General features: G+C 40.9%; 1 protein-coding gene across 1 annotated transcript in view; it reads left to right on the forward strand.

Moving 5' to 3' along the window:
- RYR3 (ryanodine receptor 3) overlaps positions 1-13209 on the forward strand; it is a 605631-nt gene that overhangs the window by 266087 nt on the left and 326335 nt on the right. Inside the window, 3 exon segments of the mRNA XM_066388565.1 lie at positions 3000-3093; positions 8536-8610; positions 10941-11097. Of these exon segments, the coding sequence (XP_066244662.1) occupies positions 3000-3093; positions 8536-8610; positions 10941-11097 (326 nt within the window).

Below are 13209 nucleotides of genomic sequence, written 5' to 3' on the forward strand. Positions count from 1 at the left end.
ATCTGCCAGGCTGTCTTGTGCTGTATATATTGACATTTTCGGCTGCTTCCCAACTCCCACGTGAATATGTCTTGATACACCCTTAGCATGATTTTAGTTCACCTGAATTCCTTTCTCTGATGTTGCTATGGATAATGTTCTGTCCTGATTTCTAGTTTCATGAGCATTCCTGGAATTTTTAATCTTTTGGAGTCCACTATTATTTTAGCACTACATGCATCTAGGGCTTGGATATGCACCTCTCCTCACCCATGACTTTTTACTTTTATTTGTGGTTCTAGTTACAAGTGTACAGACTTCAGCAACAACCTCAATTTTAGAGGAGATAATTTGCCAAGAAGGTGATGATGTTAATGTTTCTTCCCAGCAGCTCTCCTTACAGGTGGGAGAAAAACTTTCTCTAGAATAGAAGTACATTTGGCCATTTGTTTCTACTTGTGTATATGAAAGGCCTTATAAAATATCCCCAGTATTTTATTTTTCCCTTGGAAATAAGGTCATCAAAGTTGGTTCGACATATCCTATTTCTTGGAGCCAGCAAAGTCAACGCACCTTTCAAGTTATATCACAAATATACTGGCCTTGCCTTACTCATGGGTAATATCAGGCTGAGCAAAATAATCAGTTGTCAGTGACCTGTAGATCATCACATTGTATTCTAGCACTTTAGAGCAATAGCAAATTCTTTAAAAAAAATACTCATACTATGGACTTTAACCCTATTTTTAATCCTGAGCCTAGCAGTTTCAAACAGGGATTTCCCTCCTATGATAAAATTTTTGAAAATGGCCAACGGAGAATGGCCAGGTGGTACCTCAGGTTCAGAAGGCATCAGAGCCAAACTGAGTAACCAGGAAACAACAGACTTCTAACTCTTTTTAGTTATTTGTGGAAGGCTTTTAAAAAGCAGGGTCTGTTTAGTCATCTTGTTTTGTGCCAAAATTAACCCATTCTGTCATTCCCTATCTATGAAATGCTGGATTTAAATCTTCCCCAAAGAAGTTTTTGATTGAATCTTCTTCATGTTAAAGTTTTTCATTGTCGCTATGGAAATAAAATTATTTTCAAGTCCCAACAGAGGGTTTGTGGAGATTAATTAAGAAGTATTTGCAAATCGTGCCAGAAAGGTCCTTATAGAAGTGTTGAGTGCCCTTGTCATATAACCTGGGAAGCTCATCCCTGTGGTGTCTGGCCCTGCAGACACCGCCTCTCAGCATCCACTGGTGAGAACCCCACTCCAGCACTTGAGAGTGTAAGTCACCCTCATCGTGACCCTTCTTTCCTGACTGTTGCTGTGCATATTTCAATTAAGAAATGCTGCGCTGTGACAGCACTTAGCAGTTTTCTCCGTGTGAATAGAGTAGTGATTGTTGGAGCCTGAGTACTGTAAATGATGAGCTCACTCAAACGGGGCCTGGCCTCACCATCATGAGACGATGGAGAGTTTAATCAAGAGCATGATCGTGGATGATTTTAATTTTCTAAATACCATATTTCTCCATGTATAAGATGCTCCATGTATAAGACTCGGCTTAAATTTGGGGCCCGAAATTTGGAAAAAAATGTATTACATAAAGTTATTGAATTCAAGTTTTATTCATCATAAAATTTATACATCTCCTCATCACTGTCAAAACTCCCATCCATTAGTTTGTCCTCATCTGTGTCTGATAACAAATCACTGTCTTCAACAATGAGCACAAAAACAGGCACAAAAAAAGTGGTAAATGCAAGTAAAAAAATCTACTACTACTGTATAAGACATACCCAGTTTTTACACCCCAAATTTTTCAGAAAAAGGTGCATCTTATGCATGGGAAATATGGTAAATTGGCTATTAAGAATTCCCTACAGTGTATCATGAATTATCTTATTGCAAAAAAAAAAAAATACAACTGGAAATAGTACAATAAGATTGGGAAAAGATTCTGAATGTTTGGGGGAAGTTTAAGAAAAACTTACCTTGCCTGGATGGAAATAAATTGAAAGGGATATCAGACTGTCTCCACACAACATACACTGATTGCACTTTTCTCCTCTGGAACAACTCATCCCTGTGTTTTCATTTAACACCCAAAATAGTTTGACAACTCCGAAAGTGATCTGATTATACAATTAAAAAAGAATCCTAATACCGACATCGAGCATATTAAGTCCATATGTCTCCTGAGAACAGAATAGCCTGGACAATTTTTTAATTTAATGGGAATAAAAAAAAATGTTTATGTTTTTGTGCAAGGTCAAGTTTGTGATTTGAGTTAAGGCTCAGAATTTATTTGAAGACTAATTGGCCATCATGCCCTGGAATCTCCTTGTTTCCTATCCATCTCTGAACTCCATGGCTATTCAGATTTCTTTTTTATCGCCGAAGCTAAGAGCTTACTGATAGTGGCACCTATGCTCCTCAACTCAAGAATTCAGGAATATCATTCTGCCGTCACCTAGGTGTGGCAGGATTAATGTTTAGGTTTGTTTGATCTCTGTTTGTTAAATGCATTTGAAAGCTAGCTGCTCCTAAGACAGCTTTTTAATAACAGTTCACTGCCCCCCTCCCCAGCTCCTTTATCTTTCCCATGACTGAAATCTGATTTGGATTTTGCCACAAAGCATGTACAGTGAGGTGGTAAGAGCTCATCCAGGAATTTGCTGTCAAATGTGTTTATATCACAAGCAGTTACAAAATCTGTATCTTCTTAACAGTAGCAACTTAATTTTCCTTTTGGTTTTTAATGATATGAATTGACACTGTTTTTACCTTTCCTTTTGATGTTGGACTTGTTCATCTGAAATCCTGCTTAACTTTCAATGTTAGAATTGCATTGACATTCATGTCTTTTCTGCCTGAGGCCTGAATTCATGGAATCTGCCATTTTCCAAATGCTTCTCTCTTGGTGTTTTTCATAACTGACTCAAATTGCACAAATTTACCCTTTTAAACATGGTATTTTTTTTTTATTAAACTTGCCATCAGTTCATGGCAGAATATAATTCTCTTATAGGATATCTACTTGGTGGGCATGTAATACGTCTTTTCCATGGTCATGATGAGTGCTTGACGATACCGTCTACAGAACAGAATGATTCCCAGCACAGGTAAGTCAATAGCTCCCTCCTCTTCCTCCTCCTCCTCCTCCTCCTCCTCCTCCTCCTCCTCCTCCTCCTCCTCCTCTTCCTTCTCCTCCTCCACCACCACCACCTCTTCCTCCCTGTCTTTAGTCTCAGATAACTCACACTTGGACATGGCCACAGATGAATTCTGTAAGTGGTAATCAAAAGCAAACCCCATTTAGCCATGAGTTGCAGTTTGTAAGCAGACAGGACACTAGAGTTGATTCACAGCTATATACATACAATGCTTCTTCAGCAAGCAGTTCTATAATGCTTCCCAACCGTTTTTGTTTTCTTTGGTTGCTCCTGTCTCTAAGGAGTTTCTGGTAGTATAAATTGTAGATGGAAGTACAGCACTGATATTGGTAATGGAAATCAAACCAGTCATTCTGGTGGGACTGTGCATTTACACAGATTATCCATCAGGCTCTTCATGAGCAGATCATCACTATCATTCCCCTTTCGTGAGCTAAGTAATTAAGGTGGAGTTTGGTTATTTCCTTTTGCTTATTACCAAATAGGACTGGAGGAACCAAATGTCAGTATCTAGCAGGAGCTGGGCTTAAGCACCATTAGAGGGGGCTGCTCTCTTTGGTCCTCTAGTTGGCCCCTCAATGAATGTCTTTCAGAAATTCAAAACCCAAAGATGGAAGGTATTAACACAGGTCTTAACTTCATACTGAAGGGTGTTCTAGTATTCCCTTATCATCAAAGGAACAGAGCATGAGAAGCTTAGCCCCTACAGCTATAGACATCTTCTATACATATATTTTTAAAAAATCAAATCTTGGATCCAAATTAGACTGAATTTGGGACAGCATTGAGTCCAACATTCTGGTGGTAATACATTCTTTGTTTTTGCATTATGCCTTTGGTAACCTTTTAACTGTCTCATTTACACTAGTAGAAACATTGGACCACATCCACACAACTTAGAAATCATATAGGTCAGGCTCCTACCCAAAGTCACACACTGGCTGATGTTAGATGGGAGCCCAGAAGCCAGAGTTGCTGACTCTCCATCCAGGGCTTGCCTCTTATTTCGTGTACTAAAAGGACCCCGGAGAAGCAATGAGTTTGAACATATTATTGTACATCTTAGAAGCCATCAATTGGCAATATGTATCCCTTATTGTTTAAGTCTCTTCCTACTCATTCTGTCCTCTGAATATCCCTTCATGGGAACCAGATGTGACATGGGAACCAGAGCAGTGTCTAGGACACACAAAGCACAGACCTATGACAAATGCCTGCTTATTTCACTCACTGCCTCCCCGGCACTAGTCCAATGGTCAGGCAAACTTGCCTTACCTTAGAATTGAGGATTTCATGCTCTAAATAATGTCATGTGATTCTATACAGTTGCAACTTTCTTTCCCTTTTCTTTAAACAGTAAAATTATACAATAGCCCACATAACTGTCTCTTTAGTGTTTTATTCTGCTGCATCAGAGGAAAGTTTGTAGGATGATAAAGAACTGAAGTTCTGTGGTGAGTTTTACAGAGTTACATCTAAGATGGAATATATATCAGCACACACTCATTCTTTCTTCTCATTCCTGTTCTTTTAAGGATAGGATTTGGGAGGAGTCAATACTAACCATTTACATGGCTCTTTTACTGCCCTCCTTACACACCACTGCCAAAACTATGCTGTTTGAAGAGGCTTGTCATTTGGTGGGTAGCCCAGTCAGGTAGTTTAATAAGATCCTGACTAAAAGAAAAGGCTGAATCGGTATTTGAAAGGAAATGCTGAGGAAAGTGGAACAGATGGAAAGGAAGTCCCAAAGCAGGCACCCTGAAGCAGGCACGTACACTGTCATTGAAACGAGAGCCAAGGTGGCCTTCCCGTGGCTGAGGGTAATTCTTATTTTGAATGAGAAAGGAAAATTCACAGATGAAAATAAGGATGCTTACTCCATTCCTCTGTAAGGAATTATGGAAAAGTTGAGACTGGGGTGAGTAAGTAGCTCTCCATTATACTGGAACCTGAATTCTTGTGTTAACTGGTCTCTTAATCAAAGCAGGGTGCCTTGGCATTATTTGATGTGAGATGAGTGATAAACCTCATGGTTGTCTTATGTCATCAGGTAAGTTCTCAGGACTGACCATGATGGCCAGGAATACTGAGATCTGGGAGAGCACGGAGAAATAGGGAATAGAGAGCACATTAAAAGACCATGTTAGATTCCATGGTAATGGGGCTGACTTTTAGGAGGAAATAATTTCCATTTCCTCTAAAGCCTAAGAGCAGTGAGGCTGGATAGAGAGGCCAGCTATCCCGGGTGCAAACCCCAAATCCATCTAGCTCTCTCAGCTCTGATCCTTTGCTCACCTCTGGCTTGTCAAGTCACTTAAGCTATTGAAGTCAAGGCTAAGCTGTCAGCCAGGCTTTCAAAAGCACCTCAGCTTACCACCCACTCTACTCTCCTTGGATAATTGTTTTAGAGAAAAGTGAACAGGTTGTTTCAACCCCTAACCTTGAGAGAATAAATGGAAAATCCGCCTGCGTTGCCCAGGTGGGAAGGACTAACTTTCCAGAATACTTTAGATGTCAGGAAGAGCACCTTCTAATCCTGCGACCTAGGATGAGCCTTTTCGTCCTCTCATCCTCAGAGATCCTTCCAGCCCTCACTGAGGAGGGAGAAGCGTTAGTGAAAATCTCAGCACACTTTTTGTGTGGCTAGAAGGTTAGTGCAGTGTCATCACTATTCTAGGCATCAGATAGAAAGCAATAAAATAATGTAGGATTTCTTTCCTAATATTTACTGCATATTTTCTGATCATGTATACACTTAAAAAAGACTTAGAATATCTTCTATCATCCCACCACCAGAGGTAACTGTTGTTAATATAGTTTCATTGTATCTCTGTACAATTAAATTTCTTTATACATGTTTATAAACATCTATATTTAAATAAAATTTGGATTAATCAAAAAACATAGTATTTTTTATGTCTTATGTCATCAGATAAGTTCTCAGGACTGGCCATGATGGCCAGAAATACTGAAATCTGGGAGAGCACGGAGGAATAGCGAAAAACGAACACATTAAAAGACCATGTTAGTGATTCCATGGTAATGGGGCCACCTTTCAGGAGGAAACATTTTGGGGCACCTTAATTACCAAAAACAAACAAACAAAAACCACATTAAATTTTCACAACCATTCTGTGATTAAGTGCCCTTATTGTACTTTACAGATGAGAAAACTGACACACTGGGAATTGAAGGGACTTGGTTAGGGTCACACAGCCAGCATTCAAACTCAGGTCTGCCCTCCTCCCAAGCCCCATATTTTAACTACTGCATAATTATACTACTACTTTAAAGAAAAAAATAATAATTACATGTTTTCTCTTTACCTCTATTTATTACCTATTGTCTCAAAAACCTAAATCAAGCTTCTTTAGGGACCTGAGTGATTCAGTTGTGATATAAACAAATCCTCTGCAGTACAGAAGGGATTTAACCTAGTGAATCTAAATGAAGTTAAATGATCAGCCTTAACCCGAGGTCATGAAATTTTCAAAAAGTATCTGGGTTTATAATACCAGGTAATCCACAGGCAACTAGAATAGTTCATTTAATGTCTCATAATCTGTGGTATAGTTACGTTGGTCCCTGTCATACAGATTAAAGAACAGACTTTGCTAATCATCACATAAACATCAGGCAAACCCAAATTGAGAGACATTTTACAGTATACCAGAACTCCTCAAAACTGTCAAAGTCATGGAAAACAAGGGAAGACTAATTGTAGCAGACCAGAGGAAACAGGGGAGACATGACCACTAAGAGCATTATGGTGTTCTGGGTTGAATGTAATGGAAAATGTAATGGAAAAGATGGTGAAACACAGGCCCTGTCTGGTTGGCTCAGTGGTAGAGCATCAGCATGGTGTGTGGAAGTCCAGGGTTCAATTCCCAATTAGGGCACACAGGAGAAGTGATCATCTGCTTCTCCATCCCCCTCCCCTTCTCTCTCTCTCTCTCTCTCTCTCTCTCTCTCTCTCTCCCCCTCCCTCCTCACACAGCCATGGCTCAGTTGGAGCAACTTGGCCTGGGTGCTTAGGATGGCTCCATGGTCTCACCTCAGGTGCTAAAATAGCTCAGTTGCCAAGCAATGGAGCAAAGGCCCCAGATGGGCAAAGCATCACCCCATAGGAGGCTTGTCTGTTGGATCCCCTTTGGGACACATGCAGGAGTCTGTCTTTATGCCTCCCTGCTTCTCACTTAAGAAAAAAAAAGATGGTAAAATCCAGAATAATCTTCAGGTTAGCTAGTAATGATGTACCAATGTTGGTGTCTTAGTTTTGACATGGAACCATTGTAATTTCAGGTACCATTAGGGGAAATGGAGAATAAATGGGAGCTCTCTCTACTATCTTTGGGACTTTACTAACTTTATTATAAGTCTAAAAGTATTCAAAAATAAACATTTAAAAACCCATTGAAAGCTTAAGTCATTGCAGGAAAGGAGAAAACAGTTCAGTAAGAAAATCATGAACACTACAGCCACTGAGCATGAAGCTTTGTCCCAAGCTTCCTATAACAGTGGAAATGAATTCACTGTGTGTTTTAAAAGTGCAAATACATTTTAAAAGTTGTCAAACATCAAGGTAGTTAGCCTGAAAGAACTGGTGTATTCAGTATCTGGTCTGATCGTGTGACCAGGCTGTTTTGACTGCTGATGTGCAAATGGAAATGATCCTTTTCATTGCATACCTGATAGTCCATGAGTGTCCATGATAAGTATATGGCAAACATTCACTCACCTTTAGCAGTTTTTCCCCTCATAGAGAGAGAAAGCTTACCTTTATGACAGCATGGATGGACCTGAAGAGCATGATGCTGAGTGAAGTAAGCCAGGCAGAGAAAGACAAATACCATGTGATTTCACTTATGTGTGGAATCTAATGAACACAATAAACTGACAAAGTAGAAGCAGACTCATAGATACAGAGAACAGACTGACAGCTGTCAGAGGGAAAGGGGGTTTGGGGGTTGGGTGAAAAAGTGAAGGTATTAAGCAAAGGAAAAAAACTTCATAAACACAGACGACAATATGGTGATTACAAGAGGAAAAGGGGATGACTGGAGGTAGAAGAGTGTAAAAGGGGTATAAATGGTGACAGAAAGAGAACTTGAATTGGGATGATGAACACAATACAGTATACAGATATATTGTAGAATTTCACACCTGAAACCTATATAATTTTATTAACCAATGCCACCCCAATAAATTTAAACAATTTTATACCAACAACAAAAATAGACAATGGGAAAATGTGCCTCCCTATGACTCTTGATGTTCGTTTTGCTGACTTAGAAAAACAGCCGTGTCAGAGCTGGCTCTGTAGGGAGCTGTCCCCTGCCCGGTGCTGATCGGTATTTTACAGGAACTAATCTCCAAATCTGCTCACAGGAGGATATTCTATGAAGCCAGGGGAGCTGGGACACGAGCCAGATCTCTGTGGAGAGTGGAACCCCTACGGATAAGGTAATGGAGGGTCAAGGTGATACTCTTTTTAAGATTATTTCCCTTTCCGGTACAGTCCATTCTCTCAAATATTTCATTTGTTCTCTATCACCTGGCAAACTCTCAAAAGTTTTTGGCCCACAGCTAAATCTGAAATTTCTGTAACTGTTTTTAAAGAACAACACACACATGCACACACAATCACACATACAATTTCCAAAACTGCTGTTTCTATTATGATGCCAGACAGCTCCTGCCGCCCTTGCAGTGGCTGGATTGCAAAAGGCAAGCTATGACATGACTCCTGAAAGCATCAACGTTCCTCCTCTCTTCTGTTTTCTTAAACAGATTATCTAGAATCCAGGTGAGTCTTCTTCCTCTCAGTAGCTTTGTTGGCTCCAGTGGAAAGTTAGCTTTAAATGATGGAGTGATGGTTGCAATACAGTGAGGGAGGGAAAAATAAAGCATTATTGGAAACTTAGCTGTGAAGAAACAGTATTTACCAGAACTGGTCAGAAACTGTGTTGCATGTGGATGGAAGGAACAGGAGGCAGAGACTTTGGAGCCATATGCTTGAGTAAAAACACATGATCTCTAAATGTCAAACTACTAAAAGGAGATCCAGTTAAGCTCTGGACCTTTATTTTGCTGAGAGAGACTGCAAATTAGGCTAGAGCTAAACTGCTTGGGGTAAGAGGGGAGGGTCAGGTTTTGCCATCTTGGTTTTTCTTCTCTAACTTTCTCTCCAGCTCTCTGCTCATTCTCCCCCTGAATACAGTTCAAAGTAAAAGTCTCTCTCATTATAAAATAACTCCATTAGAGATCATAAAAAAAATTACAACTTCTAACACACACACATATATATGATACATTCAAATTTTTACTAAGAAACTCTAGAGACTGCTGGCTTAAGGAATACTGGTTTTAAGGAGGACCTACTTGTTACCTCGCTTGGTGCATTTACCTTCCTTTTCCAGCCCTGTTAGAAGTTATAGTCTTGTTCTCTGGATATTAGCCCGTGGTTCTTAATTGCCTTTTAAAAGATCAAAATCAGTATATATAGAGAGCTCTAGTAAAGGTGTTTTAGTTTTTTAGCATCAAGAAGAATTTAAGCTTTCTAACATTGTAATTTAGGGCCCTGGCTGGTTGGCTCAGTGGTAGAGCATCAGCCTGGCGTGTGGATGTCCCAGGTCCAATTCCCAGTCAGGGCACACAGGAGAAGCTCCCATCTGCTTCTCCACCCCACCCCCTCTTGCTTCTCTCTCTCTCTCTCTCTCTCTCTCTCTTCCCTTTCGGTAGTCATGGCTCAATTGGAGCCAGTTGGCCCTGGGTGCTAAGGATGGCTCCATGGCCTCTGCCTCAGGTGCTAAGAAGATTTCAGTTGCTGAGCAACAGAACAATACCCCAGATGGACAGAGCATTGTCTCCTAGTGGGCTTGCTGGGTGGATGCCAGTCGAGGCTCATGGGGGTGTCTGTCTCTGCCTCCCCTCCTCTCACTGAATAATAATAAAAAAAATACCCAATGTAATTTGAATTTGCAGGTGCTCCAAAGAGTTGGATAAAGAGAAGAGTTACTTTAAACCTTGGCATATGTTTCTCTTAAATATTTTATTCTAATTTAAAGAATAAATGTATTACAGGTTATTCAGTGGATGATTTCTCCCTGATGTTTACTGTAATTTTTGTTGAATGCCAAACTTTTGCTGTAGGACCATAAAAGGTTGGCATTCAACATGGGAACTTTCTTATCTCAAGCATCTATCTCATCATGCTTTACTTTTCTCCTGTGGAACTTATTGCCTTCTAATATACCATTATATATATATATATATATATATATATATATATATATATATATATATTAGATTTGCTTTTTATTTCTCTCTCTCTAACAAATGAAATATGTACAAATATTTTTACTTTTTCTCTTAAAGATAAGATTCTTTGTGCTAGAAAAATGTTCAGGTTCAGATAGCACATGTGGAAAGGCTTTGCTTTCCCAGAAACTAGTTTCCCATTCTTTGTGTGTGAGAGAGTGTATTTTGCATTAAGATACTCAGTAGAGCAAAGGAAAAATTGGAAGCTTGGAACTTAGATTAAACTATTTCCCATCCCCAAGATCATGTTCTCTTGCTGGTGTTCTTAAGGGAAGTCGCAAGAACGCGCCATGTTTAGTTTTAGGCAGACAGGAAATCCTAGCACAGACCAAGAGACTGGTGCTTTGTCCCTTACGGGATGAACCCTGGGACGGTTATAAGTCTGTTAGCATGTGAATGAAAGCACAGAATAAATATTGAAAAGAACTTAACATTTGTGTAAATGCAACTTCTTGTCCATTTCATCTGCCCAGCTGGAGTGGCAGTCACATCAGATGGGGCCAGGCTTTCCGACTGCGGCACCTCACCACAGGCCACTACCTGGCCTTGACAGAGGACCAAGGCCTTGTACTGCAAGACCGGGAGAAGTCAGACACCAAGTCCACAGCTTTCTCTTTCAGGGCATCAAAGGTAAGGCCTGACGAAGTGGACTTTGACCTTGTTCTAAAAGCAAAAGCTCTGAAACCTCCATCCAGCTAGAACTGGGACTGAAATGACAGCGGGCTGGAACAAGATGCAGTTGGAATTAAACCTATGACAACCACTCTCTTCTTGTCTGTTTTGAATTGAGTTCATAGTGGAATGTGTACCTTGGATGAAAACTGACATCTTAGGAGAGAGAGGAACTTTAAAGGAGAGTGGGAAATCTGAGAAAACAAAAGGATCACAGGAATGGACATGGTTGCTCAGAGGCTAATGGAAAATGTTATTGTTCAATACTTAATTCTAAGTGTTCTTTAAATTCTTTTAAGTCACATGCTTTATTCCTACAAAGGAATGGTAACATGGAGGTATGAGTTCCAGGACTACATGTGTTTGAACCAAGGAAATGCTTTCCTTCAGAAGGATTCAGAGAAGGCATATTTCTGTACATGACGTCTTACAGTTATCTTCATTATACAAAGTTACCTGTCCCCTTCTCATCCTTTCCTGGGGTCATCTCTTCTCTCCAGATCTCATAGCTCTTGCCCCTGCATCCCCAGCCTTCATGAAGGCTGGGTTTTGTGTTAGTCGGGTTAACCCCACACGTGGTGCTTTGCCATTTGAAGGCTGGGTTTTGTGTTAGTCGGGTTAACCCCACACGTGGTGCTTTGCCATTTGAAGGCTGGGTTTTGTGTTAGTCGGGTTAACCCCACACGTGTTGCTTTGCCATTTGACGTGTATATAGACAAGTATTTTTTCACCTCTGTCTTGAACGTTCAACCAGGTTTTGACTCCTCATCACTCAGAGCTGGATCTGGTTGGATAATCGGAAATACAGGCTGAGCTGACTTCTGACAAATAGGTGGATGCTCTATTGCTTTATGATTGTTCTGGAAAGATCATCCAAGCATAAGACAGGCTCTGCGCAGACGTATGCTGTTTGTCAGGAATTCTGTGCCTCGTGAGAGGACAGCTGAGCATCTCCGTGGGGAGCCTCGTCTCTAGTTTCACTCGTACTTGCTCTTTTCCAGAAAGATCTTGATGCGTGTTCTCAACATGATTTCAGTAAAAGGTTATTGATGATTCTGTTCGTGTAGGACTTGGCATGAAGCTGACAGCCTGATTTTCTGTGGGGCATCTCTGCTTCTTAATGAACCAGAGGAGGGCAGGCCTTCAGGACTGCCCATTTTAAGCAGGGGGCTCAGACTCGGTTTTTCCCTGTTTCTTTAGCCCTATAAACATTTAGGCAGTGGATTTCTTTGGCTTATAGATTTTTCTCCCCCATATTGCCCTATATCAAAGTTAGGCTTTTCCACGCCTTATTGCAAACATGAAAACCTGTGAGCTTCCTGGCCTACATTCCCTCAAATGCCACCTTCACTTCCTGCCTCACTGTCAATGGCCCGTTGGTTCCTCGACTTTATTCTGGCTTTTTGAGCACATCCCTTTCATGCTACTCTCATCACCCCCCCCCCCAAGATTGCCAGCACAACAAGGATTTTAAAGTCATATTTATATCTATGTATTAAAACACTGTGGCCTCCAGGAATGGTTTGGGGCAGTGCAGCTTGCTGAAAGAATCAGTGAAACAAAGCAATGGGAATGCCCTGAGAACGGAGAATAACTAGATCTCGTTTGTTCTTCCCTAAGACACCACTTGGACACGTGGTGTCAGGGGTGAGAGGGGCGGGGGTGGGAGGAGATGGAAAACAAGAAATGACTCATGGCGGATGGCAGAATAAATGCCTTCCTAACACTGTCAGTTTGCCTTTTTTTTCTTATTTGACTGCTCCACCCCAGTCTCCTCAGCTCACTCTAGATGTGCTGACACTGGGGTTTTTACCATTTCAGAATAGGGCACTTCTTCTGGTAGCAGATGAATCAGGTGGCTTTCCAGGAAGCTGCCAAGATCCTATTCCAAGGGGACCCTTCCATCCCACTCCTTTCTTGGCTCAGCGTTGTGGAGCATGGCTCAGTTCTATGCCCTGCTCTCCAAGGTAATCCAGAAAAGCTCAGAGCACCATGGAGTCCTCATAACACTCCTTCCATTTGGCACTACTTTCGGGCCTGTGAGCGCATTTTACCCTCAAAAGGCTCATT

This window comes from Saccopteryx leptura, chromosome 6 (assembly GCF_036850995.1).
Source record: "Saccopteryx leptura isolate mSacLep1 chromosome 6, mSacLep1_pri_phased_curated, whole genome shotgun sequence".
Lineage (NCBI taxonomy): Eukaryota > Metazoa > Chordata > Mammalia > Chiroptera > Emballonuridae > Saccopteryx > Saccopteryx leptura.